Source organism: Colobus angolensis, unplaced genomic scaffold, assembly GCF_000951035.1.
Source record: "Colobus angolensis palliatus isolate OR3802 unplaced genomic scaffold, Cang.pa_1.0 Scaffold150, whole genome shotgun sequence".
Classification (NCBI taxonomy): domain Eukaryota; kingdom Metazoa; phylum Chordata; class Mammalia; order Primates; family Cercopithecidae; genus Colobus; species Colobus angolensis.
The window spans coordinates 5195015-5222237 of NW_012114600.1; the positions used below are offsets into that span (position 1 = coordinate 5195015).

Below are 27223 nucleotides of genomic sequence, written 5' to 3' on the forward strand. Positions count from 1 at the left end.
GAATCACTTGAATCTGGGAGGCAGAGGTTGCAGTGAGCCAAGACCACGCCATTGCACTCCAGCCTGGGTGACAGAGTGAGACCTCGTCTCAAAAAAAAAAAAAACAAAAAAAACTTAGTATCACTTCAGGAACTGTCCTGGCAAAAACGTACAACCTAGACCTAATGTCTAATAATGAACAAATACTGGACAAACCTAAACTGAGAAAGAAAAAAAACAACTTGCCCTGTATTCATCTTGCCAAAAACACTAAACCATAAAAATCAAGGGAAGACTAACAGCTGTTCCAGATTGAAGAAGCCTATGAAAATGTGATTTATGAGCCCAGATTAAATTTTTTTGCTATAAAGCACATTACTGAGGGCATTTTTGGGGACATTAATGAAATCTCTAGTGAAGGGTTACAGGAGTTCTTTCAGTTATTCTCGCAATTTTTCTTTTCTTTTTTTTTGAAACGGAGTTTTGCTCTGTTGCTTAGGCTGGATGGAGTGCAATGGATGATCTCAGCTCACTGCAGCCTCCATCTCCTGAGTTCAAGTGATTCTCCTGCTTCAGCCTCCCGAGTAGCTGGGACTACAGGCGCCCACCATCTCGCCCGGCTAGTTTTTTGTATTTTAGTAGAGACGGGGTTTCACTGTGTTAGCCAGGATGGTCTCGATCTCCTGGCCTTGTGATCCGCCCGTCTCGGCCTCCCAAAGTGCTGGGATTACAGGCTTGAGCCACCGCGCCCGGCCTAATTTTTGTATTTTTAATGGAGACAAGGTTTTGTCATAATGGCCAGGCTGGTCTCAAACTCCGGACCTCAAGTGATCTACCTGCCTCAGCCTCCCAAAGTGTTGGGATTAAAGGCGTGAGCCATCATCTCTGGTCAGTTTTTAAAATCTTTTAATATTTTCTTCCTACAGGACAAAGAATCACTTTGTACACCCCACTGACAGAAACAAAAACACTGACATGGCCTTCCTAATTGCTCAGAACATTACCAATAGATACAACTATTCTCTTTGCATGGTTTACAATGCATTAAATCTTTTTCTACAACAACAGCTATTTTCTGTTCACAAAGTCTTTCAAGTAAGAAAGCTTCAATGAGCCCACCTGATATAGAGAACAGCTTACAGAAGCCAGATAGTTGCCAGGCAGTAAAAGCTATAGCTACTGTGATAGCATAAAACCTGAGACATTATTGAAGATACTCAAACATCAAGTGAAGACATAGGCAGATGTGGACAATACAAATACTCTCTATTCCCTGCTTTTTCTTCGTAAAAATGATGTTTTGTTATTGGTTAAATATGTATAATTCATATTAAAATGTAGGCTACATGAAGTTGGAGGCTTTATATTCCCAAAGACTTAGAAGAACATCTGACACATCAGACACCACACTAAATATTTAATAAATGAATGAATATACCATACAGAATGAACTCCACACCCTGAAAACAGATAATATACCTTGTTTTAATGCCCATGGTATAGTTATGGAAGCTAATCAACTAATGAACCATTAATAATCATGGATTTTAAAAGTAAAATTACAGTACAGGCAACACTGTGATCACAGAATAATTAGAATACAGTATGTCAGAATCTGTGTAAATTACTACATATCAGAATCATGGGATACAGTTACGGCACTACTTAAAGGAAATTTCAAACTACTTACGTTAAATAAGAAAAATAAACTATCCAAATTAAAATGTTGATTTTTATTAAAAATAAATAAAACACATGTGTAAAAGCATTTTTAGCAGGCAAACTGACATCTATTAATATTTACAATACATATATATACCCACTGACCCAGAAATTCTGCTTCTAGTAACCTATCTCATAAAAACTAAAGTACTAATTCATGAAAATATTATGTACCAGAATTTACTGCAGCACTGTTTTGTACTGTAAATAGAGTGACCAGCTAAATTATTTGGCATATCCTCACCATGAACTATTACTTGGCCATTAAAAAGACTCAATTTGGTTGGGATATAGGCTCATGCCTATAATCCCAGCACTTTGGGAGACCAAGGCAGGAGGATCGCTTGAGCCCAGGAGTTCAAGACCATCTGAGGCAATAAAGTGAGATCTCATCTCTACAAAAAAGTTAAAAAATAAAATAAAATAAAATAGATGGGTATGGTGGTGCACACCTGTGGTCCCAGCTACTCGGCAGGCTAAGGCAGGAGGAATGCTTAAGCCTGGCAGTTCCAGGCCACAGTGAGCCATGATCACACCATTGCACTCAAGCCTGGGCAACCAGAACTTTGTCTCAAAAAAAAAAAACAACAAAAAAGACTCAAACAATCAAAAACCCTAAATGTTTACGAATATAGAGAAAAATATGGAAGAACTTATACCAAGATGTTATCATGGCTGTGGCGATTAGAGATTTATATATGTGTTTTTATTTCATTTATGTGAAATTTTATATACATACACAAAATGTTTTTTAAAAAAGACAGGAAGAGAAAAATAAAATTAACATAAAAACTGTTATTTTACAAACTGAAAAATCACAATGGCAAAGATACAGAATCAACCTAAATGTCCATCAATGGATGACTGGATAAAGAAAATGTAGTACATACAATGGCATACTATTCAGCCATAAAAAAGAATGAAAATCATGTTTTCTGCAGCAACATGGATGGAACTGCAGGCCATTATCTTAAGTGAAACAACTCAGAAACATAAAGTCAGAGACTGAATGTCCTCACTTCTTACTAATAAGTGGGAGCTAGATAATGTGTACATATGGACACAGAGAGTAGAATGAGAGAAAAGAGAGACTTGGAAGGGTGGGAGGCGAGTGAGGGATGAGAAATTACTTAATGGGTACAATATATATTATGCAAGTGGTGGGATACACTAAAAACCCAGACTTCACCACTACACAATATATTCATGCAACAAAACTGCATTGTATCCATTAAAATTATACAAATAAAAAGTAAAAATAAATAAAAACAATTAAGTTAAAATAAATGTATTTGCAGATATTTCTTTGGAGGAGAAAGATAAGCCACCAGATGATCTAATTTTTCAAAGTGTTTTACAATTCTGCTTTCCACATAGGTCTTATTTATATCAGATATTATCTGGATATATCAGGCTCCAGTGTCACGTTTTTTAAATGTTTATCCCAGCACACTATTTATTGAAAAGTTCATTCTTTCTCCATTGGATTTGTAATGCCACTGCTACTATATCCCAAACTCCAGATATATTTAGGTTTATCTGCAGATTCTGTTTCACTGGTCTATTTGACATCAACAGTACAACACTGTTTACATCACTACAGCTTTATAATTATGCACATATGGTATCTTGAGTCTTCACATCTTTTTCAAGGCATTTTTGCCATTTAGCCCTTTACTCTTTCATATTACTTTTAAAATCAACTTGTCAACTTCCATGCAAAATAAAAAATTTAAAAAATTTGATTTTTGACTGGAACCAAATTAAATTATCACCTTAATTTGAGGAGAACTGATATTTATATGACATTGAGTCTTCCTAGCTAAGGATGTCATGATTCTCCTTTTACTCTGATTTACTTTTATTTCCTTTAGAAATGACTTGTAATTTCCTTATATAGGTCTCATACACTTTTGGTGTGTTTATTCCTATTATTCATTACAGTTTTTATGGTAAAGTATTTTGAAAACAAATTTTCTAATTTATGCTGATAGCTGATCTTATTACATTGAACCTTGCTAATTTCCTAAAGCAAGTCTTGTAGTCTATAGACTTTCCTAGATTTTCTGCATAATTACATTATCTTTAAATAGTTGTGGTTTTCATTCTAATTCTTACAACTTATTTATTTTTCACTTTACTGTAGGGGTTGTTACCATGTTGAGTGGAAGCAGTGACTAGATGTCATTGTTTGGTTCTGATTTTAAAGCAAATGTTTCTAACTTTACCACTCAGTATAACAAATGCCCAATTACCCAGTCAAGGAAATTCTCTTTCCATTCCTAGCTGGCTATTTTTATAACTACTCAGTGATGAATTTTATCAAAGCATTTTTTTTCGGCATTTATTCTATTACTTCTTTTGGAAGAACAGTCTGCCATGGGTTCTGAATGTCCCTGCACATAATTGCCATGTATGCCAAATTCCAAGACCAAACTATCCACTGACACTGAACAGTTTCTGTAGCTGGTTACAGAGAAGATTAAATAGGTTAAGGTGACCACAGTGTGACTACCATGGCAGGTCCCTCCCAGGGAAAAGAGGACTAGCTTGCTTTCTGCTTTCTACAAAAGGTACCAAGCTCTTGACCCTGGGTTCCACAGCCACAGTGTATCCCACTGTGTGCATAGCCACCATCTCTGCCTATCACATTGCCCTGTGAGATTTGGGGACAGGGAACCTGCACTACAATCCTGATCCTCCTGCTGACTGCTGTGCTGTGAATAAAAATCTGTCTTGCTCTGATTCACCAAATCTTGTCTACTTTTGGCATCTATGAAGTTGTGACAGTTGATGCCTTGCCACTCTCTATGAGACTGGGGTTCTTCTCCCTGATAGTTCATAAGAAATCTTTACAAGGCTCCTTTTACAACTTCCAGTACCACCACTGTGATGTCATTTAAAAACAAAAACTATCAATCGATTTAAATGTGTCCATCGTTTCCTTCCCACAACTATTCTATTAGATGCCCTCTATAAGTAATCAAAGCCAACAATGATTGAGGCCCTTGCAAAAAGTGTTTCCCAAAAGAACTTTATTAAAGAAACTGAGATAATGCCTTACAATACTCTTTGTAAGAACCCAAGCATTTCCAGAATACTTCTGAAAAAATGCCTTACTTTCTAATTAAGCAAACCTACCAAATTAAGTTCTAATTAAGTAAACCTCATAATCCATACCACACATTAATTTAATAATTAACTTGCAAAACTACATCAATAGTTTTTTTTGGTTTTTGTTTTTTTTTTAAGACAGAGTCTCACTCTGTTGCCCAGGCTGGAGTGCAGTTGTATGATCTCAGCTCACTGCAACCTCCACCTCCCAAGTTCAAGCAATTCTCCTGCCTCAACCTCCCGAGTAGCTGGGATTAGAGGCAACCACCACCATGCCTAGCTAATTTTTTTTTTTTTTGTACTTTTAGTAAAGGCAGGGTTCTACCATGTTTGCCAGGCTGGTCTCAAACTCCTGACCTCAAGTGATTTGCCCACCTTGGCCTCCCAAAGCACGGAGATTACCAATGTGAGCCACCACACCAGGCCCAAATATTTTTAAATATATTTTTTATGATTTACAAAATGTCAAGAGATGTGGAACACTAGTTATCAGTGCTATTATACTGCAGAGTCACATAAAGAATATAATGCTTGTTGCTTTCAAACTTTAAAATCCCAGCAAAATATTTCATCTATGTGCTTGAGTCTGTATTTCAAAAGCAGACATCTCGATGAGTCAAGTATCAAAGTACTTATGCTATTATTTTTATCCTTTTACCTGTATTCAGGTTGCCTGCTTGCAGAATGATCATCTCTTGTCCATCTATAGCCAGATTCATCCTGTAACATAAAAAAGCTACTTAGCTATTTGTTTACATTACTTTGGACAAGTGGGATATATCTAACAATACTACCAGAAACTAGTCTAAATTTCCCTAAACTTCAAAGGCATAAAAAGGAAAAAACATTCAGCAAGTCATCCATTTCAAAAACTGAAGGAGTAGACTGACTGAGAACCTGTGGTACCATTTATCTCTATTAAAATGTTTAAATTATTTCTTTGGTAGACTCAAACCACCTAATTGCCAAAGACATATATATCAATATCACAACAGTAAAGGGCTATTTGAGGACAAAGTCTAAATTTAATAAAGCACACATTTCTCAACCTCACATTTTTCCTTGTCAAGTTCTCTCACTAATTTTCAGATTCAAGCCCAATGAAAAACTTGCCACTTTCCCATTTTCCTGCTCAAGTTTTATTTTCTCACCTTATTTTCAATTAAAAACCAAACTGGAAACAATGTAAGAAACTGTCACTTACTGATAATCTATATCAGAATAAGATTTAAATTTAGTTAAGTTTAAATAAATTTAAAATTAATCAAATAAAACACATTTTATTCTCTAAGATAGACATATATGCAAAGGTGCATCAAAAAGAACCATATAGCAATCCACACCAAATTACTTTAAAATTACACATAGAATTGGCTGGGCACGGTGGCTCACGCCTGTAATTCCAGCACTTTGGGATGCCGAGGAGGGTGTATCACTTGAGGTCAGGAGTTCAAGACCAGCCTGGCCAACACGGTGAAACTCCATTGCTACAAAAATTAGCCAGGCACGGTGGTGTGCGCCTATAATCCCAGCTACTTGGGAGGCTGAGGCAGGAGAATTACTTGAACCCAAGAGCCGGAGGTTGCAGTGAGCCAAGATCGTGCCACTGCACTCCAGCCTGGGCAACAGAATGAGATGCTATCTCAAAATATAAATAAATAAAAGTATACATAGAATAATACAATATGCAAATTATGTATCAGGAAAATGGATTCATCTAAAATAAATCTTCCTCTTTAGAATCACATACCTTATTCTTATATAAATAAAATATAATCATCATTTTCCATCTCAATATTAAATATAAACACAATTCGAAACTTAACCGTGATAATAAAACATTAAATCAAGTACTCTGCTTGCATTACATAACTGTACTCTAGATAAGAATTAGTAGTATCATGAGAGTCTTAAGGATCATAAGCATGCTTGTTGTCTGTTTGAAGGGAATTTAAAAAAAAAGTTACACACAAAAGTATAAAGACAAACACAACTGGTAACAATATTAGAAAAAACTGCCATTGAAGCTCTATTATGCTACAAGTTTTTAGAAAAAAAAATCATTTTCATGAGATCTCAAATACAAACTGGTCCAATGAATAGAAAACTCACATAGGGTTTTCATAAAAGCGGTAACAAATGAGAGGGTGCACTAAAATCTCAAACTTTCACCACTATTCAACTCATCCATGTACCAAAAGCTACTTGAATCCCAAAAGCTACTGAAATAAAATAAAAATTTAATAATAAATATGAGGACCACAAAAAAGAAACAGCATGACATACAAAAACTGAGTAAAATAAAAATCAATTCTGTGAAAAGTAAGAAAGCTATAAAACCCCAAACTTTAGAAACAAACACGAGAAAACATTGAATAGTCTCATGACAACTTTGGAATCGTTAGGGGTCACTATGATGTAGTAGGAAGAAAAACCAGACTCCCATACATACCCATCCTGAGTAAATCACCTTACCTCCATTTCTTCAAGCGTAAAGTATGAAAACTAATTCCAACAGCCAAAGTGAGGTCAAAATATTTTATAAACAGGGTTTGAATATGTACTGTTAATAGTCATATTATACAGTAGGAAAGGAGGGGAAAGAGAAAAGGTGGAGAAAAAAGAGAAAAGGTAGGAAAATAACCTAGCTGAGGAATACTAAAAACATGCAAGGTGGGACAGAGGAATTCCATCAAGGAATAGTATTAAGTTCAATTACAGATTACTGCAACATTAAATACACACTTCTAGATTATTAAGAATGCTCAAAAGAAACAAGTTGTAATCATAATAATAGCAGCTAACTTTTTTTTTTTTTATTTTTTTAAGATAAAGTCTCGCTGTGTCACCCAGGCTGGAATGCAGTGATGCGATCTCGGCTCACTACAACCTATGCCTCCCAGGTTTAGGCAATTCTCCTGCCTCAGCCTCCCAAGTAGCCCAAGTAGCTGGGATTACAGGCCCCTGCCACCACACCTGACTGATTTTTGTATTTTTAGTAGAGACAGGGTTTTACCATGTTGACCAGGCTGGTCTCGAACTCCTGACTTCAGGTGATCCATCTACCTCAGCCTCCCAAAGTACTGGGATTACAGGTGTAAGCCACCACGCCCAGCCAGCTAACATTTTTAAATTGCTTCCTATGACAATGTTTTGAGTGTTTCTAATGTCAGTTAATAAACAGACTTTAGGCTGGGAGTAGAGGCTCATTCCTGTAATCCTAATACTTTGGGAGGCCGAGGCAGGCAGATCACTTGAGGTCAGGAGTTCGAGACCAGCCTGACCAACATGGTAAAACCCTGTCTCTACTGAAAATACAAAAATTAGCTAGGCATGGTAGCACATGCCTGTAATTCCAGCTACTTGGGAGGGTGAGGCAGGAGAATCACTTGAACCCAGAAGGCACAGGTTGTAGTGAGCCAAGATTGCGCCACTGCACTTCAACCTAGGCGACAGAGTGAGACTCTGTCTAAAAAAAAAAAAAAATAGGTCATCTAGTAAGAAATGGTAACCACCTGCCCATCACTTATTAAGTACCAAGACAATAGATTACCTTTAAATGGTTTTGCAAATCCCTGCCAATTTTAGGGGATTAAAAAAAGCAGGCTGGTTGGAATTAATTTCATTTAGATAGTGCCACCCAGAGTGCTTACCTACTTTGTCCAGCACCCCAAGATTCTTGACTACTAGGTCCCATCTGACAGCTCCAGCAGGCAATTCACATGAGAGCATCAAGCAGAAAGTGTTTATTCAACTGCTTTCATGGCCGTCACATAAATTTTTTAAATTACATTAATTTTAAACTTATAAGAAATAACAATTAGTACATGGGGGAAATTTACATACTCCTCTGTGAGGTGGACCACTTCTTCGATCATGAGAAAAACTGCGGCCCTCGTCATAGTCTCGGTAATCAACATGACTGTAATATCTATTGTAGCTTCCTTCACCAGGTCTGTCTAGCAGTGGTGGTTTCTTTGGCACAATATTAACTAGTCTATTGTAGCCATCCTAAAACAGACAAAAAGAAATATATACAAATCACAAATTTCTCTATTTGGTTTTGGAAAGGTTTTAAAAAAAGCACAGGAGTTCTTACCCTTAATCAAATAAGCTAAATGTATAAACAAAAGCATTAATGAAATAACATAAATATAACTCAATACTAAGGTCTTCACATGGATTAAAAGAAATCAAGTTGTTCAATGAAGAAAGCCAGGTGTTCAAAATAACATGCAGCAATGCAAAAACCAATCATAAATAAAAGGAAAAATACAATATTATCATTTTAATAAAAAATAAACTTAAGACAGAAAGTTACAGTAGCTCTATCCCTAATTGCCTAACAATTTTAGAAATAAAATTATGTAAGACAGCACTCATATTTGGTCTACTGTGTTTGAACTACACTATTTAGAAGAAATATAAACTATTTACACAAGAGCAACAGCTAATGATGATACTGAGCCAGAATGATCAAAAGGAAACATTTTGCTATTTTTCCGGCAGTAATGGAGAGAGGAGAGCCTTTGGCTTTACAGGTCTAGAAGCAAAATAAAAGCTGATATAAATTTTGAATTAATTTTCAAAGTACTGCAATACATTGTTAATGTTTTAAAAAATGAATAGGTTTTTTGTGAGACTTGGGGAATTGGACACAGGGAGAACATATGCCTTAGGTTAGCGGCTGCTATAAAATAACAAAAATGATTATCAATGAAAAGAAGTAGAGAGCTACAGAACATATATCCATACATAATCTGGACTTGGGCATTCATGGCACATCAATCAATATCAAATGAAATATATGTTAAAAAAAACAAAACTATAAAGCCTGATATAACATAAGATCAATATGAATTAACCAATCTGGAAAAAACCAAAACTTACAAAATATAAAGCCCAACATTCAGAGCTGTTTATCCATCATCCCAAGCCTGTAAAATGAAATTAATACTAACACATACCTCATGGCATTGTGAGGACTAAATGAGAAATGGAATGCAAAGTGTTTAGTACCGTGTTCAGGCACACAATAAGTTCTCAAAAAATGTTTGCTATATTGATTACTACTGTGCAAGTCTATGGAAAAAAATACAAAGTATGTCAAACTGTTTCCTTAACTTACTTCTTAGCCCTAATGACTACAACTATTCAATTGTTATTAAATGACTATATACTATTCAAATCTCTCAACATGTAGGAAATTTCTCAATGGGTCAGGAAAAAATAAAATCAGTAGTTTATATTTATTTGAGAGCTTAAAAGATCTAACTAATTTTTCCCATGGGGATCTAAGGTAGTTAACCTGCTTTAGTATGTTAGATATTAAATTATAAGATATATTCTACATTTACATAAAATATGATACCACAAATCAATATATTGACTCATTCTTCTACAAACTACCTTTCACAGAGATTTCAATTAAATTTAAGGAAATATTAAGCTGCCCAAAAAAAAAAAAAAAAACTGGCATTAAGCCAAAATTAGTAAAATTACAATTTACAGCATTTCTAATTGAAAATTTGTCACTCATAAAATCAGAATAACTGACTTCTCCAAATTCCAATAAACCATAAAAAGCCATTACCCAACAGTCTTGTTTGTATGATTATTTGGAGGGATGGTGGGGCGAGTATGCATGCCTAAACATTTCTATGAATAGAGAGCTTATTATTTTACAAAGCACTCTGTTCCTCTGTTCAACTGCCCCAGTTATTAGAAAGTTATCTGGGGATTATAAAATGTATTTGGTAAAACTTTAGGAGAAGTAAAATTCAAATCACATTTAGTTACTTATTTTAAAAGTTGCTTTACCAACTGAAGTAAATGAAAACAATCATTCTAAAAGTTGTTTAATGCCAGGCATGGTGGCTCACACCTGTAATCCTAGCACTTTGGGAGGCCAAGGCGAGTGGATCACTTGAGGTTAAGAGGCCGAGACCAGCCTGGCCAACGTGGTGAAACGCCGTTTCTACTAAAAAAAAAAAAAATTAGTCAGGTGAGCTGTGCATGCCTGTAGTGCCAGCTACTCAGGAGGCTGAGGTGGGAGAATCGCTTGAACCCGGAAGGTGGAGGTTGCAGTGAGCCAAGACTGCACCACTGCACTCCAGCTGGGGCAACAGAGCAAGACTCCATCTCAAAAAAATAAATAAAATAAAAATAAAAGTTGTTTACTCAGCAAAAGAAAAAAAAATTCAATAACAACTCTTATACCTGGCTATAAGGACCAAGTTGGTATTTTGAGAAAGTGTTCAAATATATGTACATTATACCATCTCTGCTCTGTAGACACCTAATCTTAAAGAAAACTCCCTAGCTACATGAAAAGATTTAAGGAAATAAAGATGACTGCAGGAGCCTGTAACAAAGCAGGACTGTATTTTTTAAGTGTTCATGTCTTATCCAGGTATACCATTCAAGGATTTTTGCTCCCAATAAAATCTATGATGAGTGGCAAAGAATTTAGAATTTCCCTTTCAAATTTTTTTTTTTTTTAGATGGAGTCTCACTCTGCAGCCCAGGTTGGTATGCAGTGGTGCAATCTCAGCTCACTGCAACCTACTCCTCCTAGGTTTAAGCGATTCTCCTGCCTCAGCCTCCCGAGTAGTTGGGATTATAGGTGCATGCTACCATGCCCAGCTAATTTTTGTATTTTTAGTAGAGACAGGGTTTCACCATATTAGTCAGGCTGGTCTTGAATTCCTGACCTCAAGTAATCCACCTGCCTGGGCCTCCCAAAGTGCTGGGATTACAGGCATAAGCCACCACACCTGGCCCTTTCAAAAAGATTATATTGTTGAAATTCAAAGAGTATTTGTATTACCTGCATTGCCAGACATGAATAGAAATAACAATACTGTCTGAAATTCTTATGCAAATCTTACATTAAGTTGTAAACATGTAATTTCCCTTTCTATATGCTAACATAGGTACACAGGCTTAAGGTACTACTGATATGTTTGGAACCTCCATTTTAGAAACATATTGGCAAAAAGTCAATTTAAAAATGGACAAAGACCATGAACGGGCATTTCTCCAAAGAAGACATAAAAATGGCCAGCTCCCCAGCTGTAGGCAGCTGCCTAGGTTGCCTTGTACCTAGGCAAGCATTACACTGCTGGGAGAACAGTAGCCAATAGCTGACTGGCATTCTGGCCCTGGTTCATTCCAACTCTGTGTTGACTACACCAGGATGCTAGCATAGTTGAAAAGAAAAAGAAAAAAAAAAAACAAGGCCAGCTGGGCACAGCTGCTCACACCTGTAGTCGCAGATACTTGGGGGGCTAAGGTGGAAGGATCCCTTGAGGTTAGGAGTTCAAGGCTTCAGTGAGCTGATTGGTGACTGCACTCCAGCCTGAAAAAACAAAGTGAGACCCCATCTCCAAGTAATAATATTTTTTTTAAAAAAAGGTCAACAGGTATATGAAAAGGTGCTTGACATCACTAACCATAGGGAAAATGCAAATTAAAACCACTATGAGATACCCCCTCACACCCTTAAGGATGGCTATGATCAGAAAGACAAGCGATAACAAATGTTGGCGAGGGTATGAGGGAAAGAGAACCCTAGTACACTGTTGGTGGGAATGTAGATTGGTACAGCCATTATAGAAAACAGTATGGAAATTCCTAGAGAAAGTAAAAATAGAACTACCACATGACCCAGTAACCCCTCTTTTGGTAGTATATTGTACACCCAAAGGCGATGCAATCACCACCTGTTCAAGATATTCACACTCTTATGTTCATTGCAGCATTATTCACAATTGCCAAATTTGGAAACAACTTAAGTTCCCATAGATGAACAAAAGGATCGAGAAAATCTGGTATACAAATATATGAGTGGAATATTATTCATCCTTACAAAAAGAGGGAGATACTACCATTTATGACACATGAAAGTACCTGAAGGACATTATCCTAAGTGAAATAAGCCAGATACACACACAAACAAAAATACTGCATGATATCATTTATATGTGGAATTTAAAAAAAGCAAAAAAGAGCTCAAATACAGAGATACAGGTAACTGGTTACCACAGGTAGGGGAAGAAATGGGGAAAGGTAAGTCAAGGAATACAAAATATCAGATAAGTAGGATGAATAAGTCTAGAGATCTAATGTACAATATGAGGACCAAAATTAATAAAATTGTACTGTGTTAGAAATTTTTGTGAAATATACAAATTTTAGGTGTCCTTATCACACAAAAAGATAGCTATGTGGGATGATGAATGTTTGTCTCCTTCACTACAGTAACCACTGTACTATGACTATACATCCATGTGTATCTGCATCTATATATGCATCCCATAACATCATGTTGTAAATCTCAAATATACCCAAAAAAATTTATATTAAAAATAAGTAAATAAAGATAAAAAATGTAAAGAAAAAACAGGAAAATACCTTGGAAAACAATGGCCCCATAACATACAAACCAGAAATAAAAATTATGACTTATAAAGAATATCTTAAAAGGTTAAGAATAACAGGGTAATTTTCAATTAATCAAAAAATAAACTCAATGGAGTTGAAACGTTTCTATTATTTCAAATGCAGATATTTCAAATCTTGAATTTAAATATAAAATCTCAATTTACTCCATCAATGATATCAATTTTCACTGCTTCTGTGTATTAGTAAAAATATCTACATACTAATATATTGATTAATATATATCTACATATTAATGATTATGTAAGTATCCTTATTAAAAAGATCAGAATTTTCTGCGGATGTTACTTGAATTTCCAAAAAATATGTGTAGAACTTATAGGATTTGCTACTCCAAAGTTAGTATTAATGGTATGATCAGTCAGACCAAAAATAAAAAGTATATGTAGCTCATTTAAAAGAAAAGGTCTATCTATTGATAATTTATCTACCCTGGCAGGATATTAAAAAAAAAAAAAAACTTGCACATAAACTTAAATACTTTTGGAAAGTTATACTACAATGAAATATAAACCTGTCATCATCTTAGGGGTGAGATCTCACCCCTAAGATTACTACTGCAAGACCCTCTAAGTGTATGTAATAAGAATTCTTCAGTTTGCTTATGTTAATGAGAATCTGGTCAGAAAAAAAATACCTAGTTTTCCAAATGGTGAAATGGTTTTGTTAGAAAATAATCAGCTACTTCTTAATTTGCTACACATTCCAATATAACTAACTGTTACAGGGAATGCTTTCATTTTAGGAAGTAAAAGCACCAAGTTGATGGTTTTTATTTGATTCAATATAAAAATCTGTATCAAATTTTTCACACTGGCTGGGCATGGTAGCTCACACCTGTAATCCCAGCACTTTGGGAGGCCGAGGGGGGCAGATAAGCTTGAGGCTAGGAATTCGAGACCAGTCTGGCTAACATGGTGAAACCCCATCTCTACTAAAAATACACGAAATTAGACAGGTGTAGTGGCACACACCTGTAATCCCAGCTATTTGGGAGGCTGAGGCACAAGAACTGCTAGAGCCTGGGAGGCAGAGGTTGCAGTGAGCTGAGATTATGCCACTGCACTCCAGCCTGGGGAGCCAGATTCTGTCTCAAAAAAAAAAAAAAAATATTCCATACTGTGGTTAAATCTCATAATTAACTAGGTAAAAATTATTAAATGTTTCTTTAAAAATATTTCTTTTCCAATACATCATTAAACTCATTTTAACAAAAAATAATTTAATTTAAAATGAAAGTATTAATATAAAAGTAAAAGTATTAAGACCATCCCCCTCAAACATTTTTATCTTCTAGTGACAGATACTGAAATACTTAATGACATCTGAAGTGTGGTATCATGGATTTACTTCAAAATAATCTAGGAGGGAAGAAAGTGGTAGAGGCATAGACAAAACAAGATTGGCAAAGAAGCTGATAATTGATTTCTCCTTTGGGAGTTGATCACATTAATGTTATTATATGCTTGATTTTTTTCCCCTTACAAAACATCAAATAAGAACTAAAACACACTAACCTACCAAAGAAGTAAGTAAATACAATGGTATATGTAAATAACGCCATTATGTCCTATCACAATCAACTTACAATGCAAATGTAAGCCTATAAAAACCTTATTGGTCTTATTTACTGCTCTATTCCCAGCACCTAGAACAGCACCTAGCACACAGTAAGCACCACATCCATAATATATATATTATACCCTGGCATCACATGCTTTTTACAGAAAAGTACCATACAAACCATATCTAACTAAAATATTCTATTACACAGGCTGGTAGGCTTTTGCCTTCAAAGGTTGTGATTTCCTAACTCTGATCCCTATAGTCTACAACATGCATTTCTATTGTAGCACTTGTTGATTTATTTCACTCACTGATTCTTCAATGAAATATTGGTGTTTCTGAGTCATTCCGATGTCTTTTGGTGACAGTGTTAAACATGAAAACTGGTATTGACCCAGAGAGCTAAGACATGTTATTAGAGAACGTAGCCAAGAATTATCACATTTCTTCTGAAAATAGTGACAACAAAAAGAAAGTTAAGTCCTTGCAATTCTGTCAACAAAGAAAGTAAAACACCTCTTAGGGTAACTCTACACAAGGGAACATTACTAAATCAAACTCAGCAAAGAAACACTTTTTTTACATTTCATGTATGTAATTTTCCCATTTAAAAAAACTATTTAAAAAATTGCACTCTAGCTAATAACATGTATGCTTTAGGAGTTAATGGAAAGGATACTGTTGTCCACAATTTACTCTGAAATGTATTCAAAAACATAGATGGATTAATAGCATGAATAAATACATGATAAAGCAAGTTTAGTAAAATGTTAATAGTTGAGTCTAAATGGGGAGTATATGGATGGTCACTATAAAATTCTTTTGACTGATGTATGTTTGAAAACTTCCATAATAAAATATTGGGAAGTTGTAAGTACATGGGAAAATTTACATGAACACTGATGACTGTATAAAACAATAATAAAATGTGGGGCATAAGAAGAACAGAAATTTAAATATGCCTGTGAAGATTTTGAATAAAAGTGTTTCATGAAATAAGAATGGAAAGAAAAAATATTTCAATATTAACACATTTTAAACAATGTTATATGAAATGTCTATATAACTGAATTACTAAATTAAGTAGATTTGACTGTCAAGTTGGTCAAAAGAAAAATTTCTGGATTATGGTTTGAGTACATTTACATTTGAGAACAAGTGGAACTGATATGCATCCCATCTATTCCCTACAAAGGCTCAGATACTTACAAAATTATGTTCTAGATTTACTAAAGGATTTATTTTTGATTGCCCAAACTCTCTAGGAGAAATAAACAATGACAAGAATTATAAAAAAGATTAAATTCATCTAAGGAAGTAAATATTGTTATTTAACTACTTAATTACAAAAACTACGTAACTCAAATTTACCACAAATGTGACAAAAAAATAACGTGTTGCTGCTCTTGCCATCACTATTCGTCAATATTGTTCTCCCTGCTGCTGCCAAAACCAGAAAAATCTTTTAATGCAAAATAATGTATTTGTTAAAGAAACAGAAAAACGAAGCAGGGATAAGCAGCTAGGACTGCTTCAGCCCCAGCTCTACTGTAATTGTCCAGAATATAAACTGCTAGTGCTCTGATCCTAATTTCCAAACTTTACAACTTTTAAAAATTCTGGAACTGGAACTTCTCTCCCATTTTTAAATAAGCTAATGGAAGAATTGACATTTTATGTTGCAGCTTCATTAAAATGTTCCATATTACCTACCTGTTTCCCAACAGGCTAAGAAGCTGGACCTCCATAAGTGGAAGTTTACATGTATTTAAAAGCCATTCTGGGTCAGGCATGGTACCTCATGCCTGTAATCCCAATTTGGGAGGCCAAGGTGAGAGGATTGCTTGAGCCCAGGGGTCTGAGGCTGCAGTGAGCTATAGCTGCTCCACTGCACTTCAGCTGGGTGACACAGCAAGACCCCGTGTGTACGTACGTACAAACGAATGAATGTCACAAAACTTGATAAAGGTTAAGAAATCAGATAACTAAGCTCATAGAAATTATAGGTTTAAAGACAGAAAGCATGCTTTAAAAACAAGAGCTTTACAGGTATCTAGAAGTGTAGATATTCTGTGATGATTGATTTCCTTCCTATAGAAGAAGCGTATATATTTACATACAAAGTCTCTGTAGTGCACTTCTTTGAACTTTAGTCTTCTACCTACCTACCCAAGTTTAAGGCCAAATAAAAATTTCTGCGAAAGCCCCTTATAAAAGTGACTTACTATTTACACATAAAGAATTTAAAAGCATACGATAAAGTGCTAAAATAATGACTGGTAAATTTGTTAAGCTGTACACTAAGCATAAGATTGCCAAACCTCAAATTAAGTATAATTTAACATCAAAACCAAAGTATATCAGTGTTCAATTGTCTTTTCAGGTTTATCAAGGCTAGAAACTCAGAAAACAGCTGCTTTTACTAATGAGGTCATACTACTACAGAAGGTACCTTCCCAGCAGTCACCACTTCACATTGCACTTTATGTCACATCTAGTAGTTCCTCAAATACATTTCTTTTGTATCAGAATTAATCATAAATGGGGCAAAGGGTGTACTAAGAAAAAAGGGAGAAGCCGGGCACGATGGCTCACGCCTGTAATCTCAGCACTTTGGGAGGCCGAGGCGGGTGGATCACCTGAGGTCGGGAGTTCGAAACCAGCCTGGTCAACAAGGCAAAATCCCATCTCTACTAAAAATACAAAAAATAACTGGGCGTGGTGATGGGCACCTGTAACCCCAGCTACTCAGGGAGGCTGAGGCATGAGAATCGCTTAAACCCGGGAGGCAGAGGTTGCAGTGAGCCGAGATTGTGCCACTGCACTCCAGCCTAGGCAACAGAGTAAGACTCCATCTCAAAAAAAAAAAAAGAAAAAAAGGGACAGAAATGCAGTAAAATTGTTTTTTGATAAAGAACAGGATTCAAATATATAAAACAAAATAGAATGTTACCTTCCTCTATTCCAGGCACTAACAATAGTGGGTTACTAACTTAACTAGTTTTACATTTTGAAAAAAATAATCTGCCTTTTCAAAACTTTGGAGGTATGACATACACACAAAAAAGTGTACAAATCACAAATCTATTGCTGGATAAATTTTCACAAGGTGTAAGTACCACCCAGATTAAGAGAATATTCCTAGCGCAGCAAAATCATTCATTGTGCAGTCTCCCAGTCACTACTTACTCTTCCCAAAAGAAACCACTTTCACTTGTGTTACACAAAATGAAACACGCAGAATAAACTCTTGTGACTGACTTCTTTCTTTTAATATTATGTTTGTGAAGTTTATCCATGTTGTTGCACCTGGCAGTAGCCCATTTATTCTTATTGGTGTAAAATTTAAACAATCAACTTTGCTGTTAGACATCTGGTTTGCTGCCAGTTTGAAGTTCTTCCAAATAATGCTTCTTATGAACTTTCTCATATACACCAATACGACACGCTAATATGGTTTTTAAAATAATATTAGATTATTTAGGCGAATATTTTGAAAAACAATTTTTTTTTTCTTTTGAGACAGGATCTCTCCCTCTGTTGCCCAGGCTTGAGCTCAGTGGCACAAAACACGGCTCACTGCAGCCTCAACTTCCTGGGCTCAAGCAATCTTCCTGCCTCAGCTTCCCAAGTAGGTGGGACTACAGGCATGCACCACCATCCGTGGCTAATTTTTAAAATTTTTTGTAGAGACAGGGTCTCACACTGTTGCCCAGGCTGGTCTCAAACTCCTGGGCTCAAGTGATCCTCCTACCTTGGACTCCCAAAGTGCTCAGATTATAGGCATGAGCCACTGTATTCAGCCTCAAAACTTTTAATAAGTTATATTTTCATTAGATTAAAAGTAAGAAAATATAACTATTTACATTTCTAGTTCAACTACTTTAACCCAAAGATTCAGTGGGTCCATTAAATCAGATACAAATACAAAATTACTTTTTTCAACTAACTTTAGATAATAACAACAGCAGGGGATATATCTGTGACTTTGTTATCAACAGAAATCACAGATAATTTTATACCATGTTACAGCTAGCTGTTACAGGTATTGCAAAATATCATTTGTAACACTCATCACTACTTTAAAATTACAGCAATGAAACCGCCACCACTAGCTTTTGATATTTAATGGCCTACTAAAGAAGTATCTCTATTACTATATCACAAATTTGGTTTTTAATAGTTTGATAATCATTCTCAAATGTAAGCACACTTAGTTCTGTGCATTTTATTTATAGGTTTAAAAATGTTATTCTGAGAAGGGATCCATAGGCTTCACCAGACTGCTAAAGGGATCCATAGCACAAAAAAAGGTTAAGAATCTACGCTTTATTTAACTAAGATGCAGATGTAACACAGAAGGTACAGGGGATAATTTTCAAGAGCCATTTATTTCCCTATTGAGGGAAAGAGAAGGCTTTAAATTACTAACCAAAATAAGCCCAAAAAATGTACCAGAAAAAAATGTACCAGAAAACGAAGAATGCACCAGAAAAAAAATGTACCTGAGTCTTGGGAAGGAGGGATATGGAAATACGGAAAGAAGGATTTGTATAAACTAGGAGAGGCTGATTGGGGGAACAGAAAGACCAATCTAACGGAATTGAAGAAAAAGGAGAGAAATGAACCTGCACAAGGTCTGCTCAGGTCCTGTGCTCTCAAAAAGAGAAAAACCATCTAGGCTCCTCCATGAGGAACCAAGCAGTCAGTTAACTTAAGGAAGTAAGGTTTACCTTTAGGCATTTAAGAGACACCTGAATACATCCAGTCTGATTTTAAGGACAATTGTGTTATAAAACATATCTCCCTACCTGCTTGCTTCTGATAAAATTATGAGGAATAAGAAGCCTGTTTCATATTTATACAAACACAGATAGTATTAAATGAAAATGTTTGGTTTTGTTTAGATTTTTCCACAATATGCTGATTCATTAAAGACTTCCATCACCTGTCATTTTTACCTCAACTCCTGTCACTATCAATGACTTCAATTCATATACATCTGTATTTTTCAAATTCTGCACGTTAAGAATCACTTAAACTTTTAAACAATACCGAGGTCCACATCACACCCACAGAGACGATAATTTAATTATCTAAGAGGGGACCCATACAGTGGTACTGAAGAGCTCTCCAGGAAATCTTAATGTACAGCAAGGATTGAGAGCTTCTGATCTAAATCACAAATCTAAAGTCTATCTTAATAGTCTCCTTGCTCTCAACTCCAATAACTTACACTAGCTCTCTATTCTCATTGTCACACACTGAACCTCACTCAAAACTGTTCCATCTTGGAAATCCCACACTCTAAAATAATGATTACCTATCTTTCTGCCACACCAAAGCCTTCCCTAAGCCTTTCCTGTCCCTCAACCACTCATTTCTTTCAATCTCCTGTCCCTCTCAGCCTCACTCTCTTTATCAGCCCATACCAAATGGTGTATTACTTCAATAATTCTCTGGGTTAGCACCTTCAACATCCTTATCTCCCTGGGTCCACCACTCATTTTACAATCTTAAATCAGTACAATAACCTGCTTTCCTCAGCCCCAAAGTAATAAAGCACACAATCCTACAGACTGGTGCCCAGTTGACGGCATAACCATACAGAAAACCCTTTTAAGTATCTTCAAAACACAGAATTTAAAATTCCTAATGGGGCCGGGAGTGGTGGCTGACGCATGTAATCCCAGCACTTGAGAAACCAAGGCGGATGGATCACTTCAGGCCAGGAGTTCGAGACCGGCCTGGCCAACATGGCAAAACCCTGTGTCTACTAAAAATACAAAAATTAGATGTGGGTAGCAGTGGCAGTGGCTCATGCCTGTAATCCCAACACTTTGGGAGACTGAGGGAGGTGGATCACTTGGGGTCAGGAATTTGAGACCAGACTGGCCAACATGGTGAAACTCTATCTCAACTAAAAATACAAAAATCAGCCAGGCGTGGTGGCTTGTGCCTGTAGTCCCAGCTGCTCGGGAGGCTGAGGCAGGAGAATTGCTTGAACCCAGGACGCAGAGGTTGCAGTGAGCCAAGAATGTACCATTGCACTACAGCCTGGGCAAGAGAGTTAGACTCCATCTACAAAAAACAAATAAATAAAAATTTTAAAAAGCCAGGCATGGTGGCATGCAATCCTAGCTACTCAGGAGGCTGAGGCACAGGAATCGCTTGAACCCGGGAAGTAGAGGATGTAGTGAGCCAAGATCGCACCACTGCACTCCAGCCTGGGCTACAGAGTAAGACTGCCTCAAAAAAAAGAAAAGAGGCTGGGCTTGGTGGCTTATGCCTGTAATCCCAGAACTCTGGGAGGCCAAGGTGAGCAGATCACCTGAGGTCAAGAGTTCGAGACCAGCCTAGTCAACATGGTGAAACCACGTCTCTACTGAAAATACAAAAATTAGCCAAGTGTGGTGGCGGATGCCTGTAATCCCAGCTACTCAGGAGGCTGAGACAGAAGAATCGCTTGAACCCAGGAGGTAGATGTTGCAGTGACCCGAGACTGTGCCACTGCACTCCAGCCTGGGTGACAAGAGTGAAACTCCATCTCAAAAAAAAAAAAGAAAAGAAAAATTCCTAATGGGATATATCCTTGGCAGAGTGGCGGACGGGAGAGGGAAAATAAAGAAAAAAGTCATCCCTTTTCCCCTACAAGTAAACTACAGAATAACCTTATCAAGTGAAAAATATAAATAAAAACACTGGGATTTTGATTAAAAACATAAAGTCTACAAATTAACCTGGAAATAAATGACATATAGTAATAATTAAGTCTGGCCATCCTGAAATATAATGGGCATCTTTATTTGTTCCATCTTAAATCATTTTAAATAACCCCAACCTGGACTGTAATTTAGGACAATGACAAACCTAAAGACGATACCACCCATCGAAGTGGGCTATAGGATTAAATGCAATATAAGTAAAAAACAACTAAAATAGAAATAAATATTTGTGGCTTCTGATGGTATATAATGAATCTGTAATATATTCATGTACCATCACCACAACCTTAGTCCCTTGGTGCTTAGAATGGGTCTGTGCAAAAGTTTAAGTTAGCTTTTTGACCTTCCCCAAACCCTCCTTTAGACCTCCATAGGGGATTCTGGGGAGTCAGTACACATAGTCACTCAAATAAATATTGAGCTTCTATTACCTGATAAGTACTAGATGTAGCACTGGAAATAGTAAACAAAACAGTAAGTTCTTTGGGCTTAGAAAAGGCTTGGCTCAAAATTCCCAATTCCCAGAGCAACAAAGAGACAAGAAGTAGGACAGCACACCAGAAGCTGCCTGTCTGCCTGACCCTGAGCCTCAAGGCATTCTTACTTACCAGCCAGACTGACTGACCACAGGACAGCACACCTGCAGGAATCCTAACAAGGGATATTAACATGTTTCCATGCCAGGAAGAGAGTTCCCCTCTCTTAGAATGAAAGCCTACTTTTAGAATTTCATATATTCAATTTGTAACATTTTTAGGAATATAGAAAAAAATAGGTAACAGCCAATAACAGCAGGAGCAGGTACTCAAATACTTCTTTGTTAACTGATGGTATAATCTTTATAAAATCTGTAATTTTGTTCATAAATTAAATTAAATATAAACCCTTCATTTTAGAAACTTAAATAAGAAATATAAATAATAAGTTTTCTACTTAAATAAAATGTTGTCTTTTATTTTAGAACTTTTAACTTTTAAAAGATAAGCTTGATCTCTTTTGTAACCTACACTGGTAAATTTCTGACACTTGAAGATTTTGTTAACAGGCCTAGCTTTGGTCTATCAAATTAACTCAGACACTAGGTTTTTTAATCATTCAATATGTAGGAGTAACTTACACTGGGATGACTTCGAGGAGGTGCTCGTTCTCTCGGAATTCTATCATATTCATATCGTCCCTCAGACCACATTTCGTCTCTTCTGTAAGCCACTAAAGGGAAAAAAAAAAGAATTATGGTTTTTACGATACTAGGAAGTAACAGAAAAGATAGGAAGGAGTAAATGATTACTTTCCAACACAAATATTTTCCAGAGATCTTAAGGGGGGGAAAAAATGAAAGTGACCAAAAGGAAAAATGTTTCTTCCAAACAATTGAGATTTTCTTTAAAAAAAAAAAAAAAAAAAATACAGAAAGCCCTATCTTCCTTCTTAGGCAAGACTATTTAAAGCTTCAAAGAGATTGTTGCCACCAATTACGGCAGGAAAATCCATAATACTTCAGACCACAAATACTTCTTCATTCTCCCATAGCAAAAAATAGAAATGATTCATTTTAATAAACAGTTTAAATGGCTGATAAGCAAAGCTATTCCTATTTTTTGGTGAATAGTTCATATAAATAACATTAGTTTTTTGCTTTTCTACAGTCTTCATTTAATACATGCCTACTCTATGTTAAATAATGTGTTTTTAACTGAAAAATGTGTTAAATGAACAATCCTGCAAAAACACACTGAACAATCCCTGAAAGAAACCGCTCCTGATTTTTTTAATGCTATAAATTTATTTTAATGCAAAGGCCGCCTCACAAAATGTGAAATTAAAAGTTCCGTCAACATTTTTCAGGTTTGGGATTCAAAGAAGCGGGGGTGGGAGGGTGTATTCTTTTCATAAATGCTTCCTACTTTGACAGCTGATACATTCTGGGTAGAGGGTGAATACGGTGTTATAGAATTCAAGGGTATACAGCCACAAGAAGAGATGAAAATAGAAACTGAATAGACAAAAGACAAGGTAAACCAGGCAAACAACAGAAGATGAGAATAGGGTACGGGAAAAGAGACCATTTATATGAAATGGCAATACTATAAATCAGAAGTTGGCAAATTTTTCTGCAAAAGATCAGACAAATATTTTCAGCCTTGTAGGTCACAGATCTCTTACAACTACTAAAATCTCCAGCCACAGACAATATACATAAATGTATGAGTGTGTAAACTGTATTTACAAAAACAGGCTAGCACTTGCAGGCAGTAGCTTGACAACTTCTGGAGTGGATGACAAATGGTTAACAGAGAAGAATCAGGAGAAAGTGAAGTAATCATGGAGCAGGTTCTAAGGCAAGAACGGTGAACCATCCTGATGTGTAGAAGAACCACCATGAGCAAGAAACGAAAATGGTCCAGGTAGTAAGTTAGTGCCGTTCAGTACATAGAAAGTAGGGCACAGATATGTGAAGAAGAAACACATTTCAAAGAAGACTTAATGTCAAAAGATTTTTGGTGGCTCCTTATAATTTAATACTGAAGAAGGGGGAAACAGATTGCTATTCCATTTTGGCAGTACAGAATAGCTATAGAATTCTAATGGTTCAGTTAGTTTAGGTTAAGGAAAAATTAAAGGCTGCAAGAAGGGTGGAACTTTTTTTTTTTTATGTTATTATGGCAAAGCAACCAATTTTCTCCGTAAAAACATACCTACAATATTTTCTAATACAAACAGACCCAATATAATGAATTAGCTAGCCAAAGATGCCTAGGAAAACTTACTTTAAATCAAAAATTAACTTTTTCTCAAAACACACATTCAAGAGAAAAAAATTAGCTTTTAACATTATGCATGAATAAAACTGAATTCTCTGTCTACAGAAAGACCTCATTTAATAATATATGATTCCAAGCAATCAGTCTTTTAGGTGCAAGAATTTATGGAAGCTTGAAAGGGAAGTAAATTGTCAACACTACTCCTCCTCCACCACCTTTACTGAATCTACTAAAGGTTTCAGTCTAAAGAGTTAGATTTTATCCTTTTTAAGATACAGTACACATAAATAGTAATAGCAATGAATTAAAATCAAATCAAAGGGGGAAAACGTCAATGGCTATACCCAGAAGAAAAACAGACATATGAGCAAACAGTTCACAAAAAAATACAAATAGCTCTTAAAAATCTTTTGAAAAGATGTTCAACCTCCTTCAAAATAAAGAAGATGAAAACCAAAACTATAATGGCATACTTATTTTCATCCAAAAGCTCTGCAAAAATCTAACTGCAGTGACGAGATTAAAGAAAGCAACACTTACATAAGTTAATATAGGAAGTTGGCCGGGCGCGATGGCTCACGCCTGTAATCCCAGCACTTTGGGAGGCCGAGGAGGGCGGATCACAAGGTCAGGAGATCAAGAACATCCTGGTTAACACGGTGAAAGCCCGTCTCTACTAGAAATACAAAAAATTAGCCAGGCGTGGTGGCGGATGCCTATAGTCCCAGCTCCGTAGAAGGCTGAGGCAAGAGAATGGCATGAACCCGGGAGGCAGGGCTTGCAGTGAGCCAAGATCGTGCCACTGCACTCCAGCCTGGGCAACAGAGTGAGACTCCGTCACAAAAAAATAAATAAATAAAATAAAAATTTAAAAATTTAAAAAAAGGAAGTATAACTGGTACAGATTGGGAAGAATTTGGCAATATTTATTAAAATTTTAAAAACACATCTGCTTTGACCTGGCAATTCTACTTCTAGGTATAATTGTACACCTTTGCATAGCAAAGATTGAAAGGAACTTAAAATATTCATCAAAATAGCACAAATTAAATTGCTGAACCAATCAGTTACATTTATACAAAAGGAATATTTTGTATTCCTTTTGTGAATTGATCAATCAGTTACATTTATATAAAAGGAGTATTTTTGCAAACCATTTCAAAGAAAAGTAACCCCAGTAACAATATGAAAAGACTACCAAGATACACTGCTAAGCAAAGAAAAGCACAGTAAAAAGGCCAGGTATGAACATATATGCATATGTACAGACTACTCCTGGGAGTAACAACAAGAGAATGTAACAGCAATTACCTCTGGGGAGAACTAGGTAGCTGGGCAGAGGATGAATATTTTACTGCACAATGTATATATACTATTATGTATTATAAAAGTATGTAACTGTTTTTAAAGTTCCTGAAAATCATTCAATAAGCATAACATGTGAAGTGATGGTAAAAATGATTAATGTAAATTAATACACTAAAGGAGAATGTAAATAAAAATAAGGTTTTGTAATAAATGAGAAAAATAAACAATAAGAGTTCTAAAGAAATACTATGTAGTTTAATACTGAAATACTAGAATTTACTGGTGTCCCACAAAAAATGTAACAATAACTACTATATTAAATACTACTATACCATACTTACTTGAGTCCTTTTAGGAATCAAATTTAACGTTTTCAACAATTTCCTGTAAGGGGGGGAAATACAGACATAAAGATTTGTGTCTGTATAAACCAACCAATATAGAGAAATAATTAAACCTTCATTAATTGTGTAAACACAACTCTCAAGCCAAACTCCCTTCAAACACACTCTTGAAAATAGAAGATATTATTTTGGCCACCAGAGGCTACCCAAGTTTCATAAGAACAAAATTATAATAAGAGAATTCTAGTCCTAGAATTCTAGTCTAGAATTTTGCCAGTTGAGAGCTGGGCAGGTCGTCTCTCTTATCCTTATCTATGAGATTGTACTAGATGTTTAAGCTTGTTTGTTAGCTGTTATTATAAACACTGGCTTCAAAATACCTCCATAGTTTAGTATGATTAAAATTACCATCTCCTACAGTAAGAAGACAGAATACACTAATATCACCTTACATTCAAATGGAAACTTGCAATTTTCTTTTTCTTTATTTTCCTTAGACAAGGTCTCACTCTGTTGCCCAGGCAGGAATGCAGTGAGGCAAACACACCTCACTGTAGCCTTGACCTCATGGGCTCAAGCGATCCTCCCGACTCAGCCTCCCTAATAGCTGGAACCACAGGCATACCACCACACCTGGCTAATTTTATTTTTCATCAAGTCATGGTCTTACCATGTTGCCCCCATGATAGAACCTTGTAATTTTCAAAGGATTTAAAAATAGCTGATAAGTACAGCAAGCTTCCTCATTAGTGGCATATGTTGTTTATGATATTATCCAGGCTTAGGAAATTGACCAGTTACATTTACACAAAGGTGTTCAGACTCCCAGTGAGTGATCCTGCTACCTGCCACATCATCACTATGTCTCCGCATATCAGTACAGTTTCAACGGTAATCCAGAAAAGTTGTCTAAGCCCCCAACAAGATATGCAAACTGAAGAACCAACAGAAAAATAGAAGGACCCTCTACATCACCATTAGGCAGAGAACAGAATTAGAACTCAGTGTGGAGAATACATGCTTCATTTAGAAGTGTGCTAATAACTAGCTCTGGATTATAAAAATCTTGTTCTCTTATGCCATATTCAATGAAGACAGTATGTTTAATATACTATCATGGGATATTTAATTCCAGAAAGAAAAGAAGGCTTTCCTAGAGCACTCCATTGGGCTACCCAACCACTGTTACGTTAACTTCACCTGAGGGCTGAGAGGGTACGGAGGACTTGCACTCTAAGCA

The 27223-nt window shown here is 36.0% G+C and overlaps 1 protein-coding gene across 6 annotated transcripts in view; it reads right to left on the reverse strand.

The window, feature by feature from the left end:
* The window catches only part of PPHLN1 (periphilin 1), a 231614-nt gene that overhangs the window by 93702 nt on the left and 110689 nt on the right, over positions 1-27223 (reverse strand). For 3 of the 6 annotated variants that reach the window (XM_011936084.1, XM_011936083.1, XM_011936087.1), the window contains exons 2-4: positions 22687-22778; positions 8662-8826; positions 5474-5535 (exon numbers count right to left, since the gene is read on the reverse strand). In XM_011936084.1, coding sequence (XP_011791474.1) covers positions 5474-5535; positions 8662-8826; positions 22687-22758 — 299 coding nt within the window. In that variant the 5' untranslated portion in view covers positions 22759-22778. The remainder of the gene's footprint in view (positions 1-5473; positions 5536-8661; positions 8827-22686; positions 22779-27223) is intronic. The other 3 variants (XM_011936086.1, XM_011936085.1, XM_011936088.1) reach the window with 1 other exon arrangement.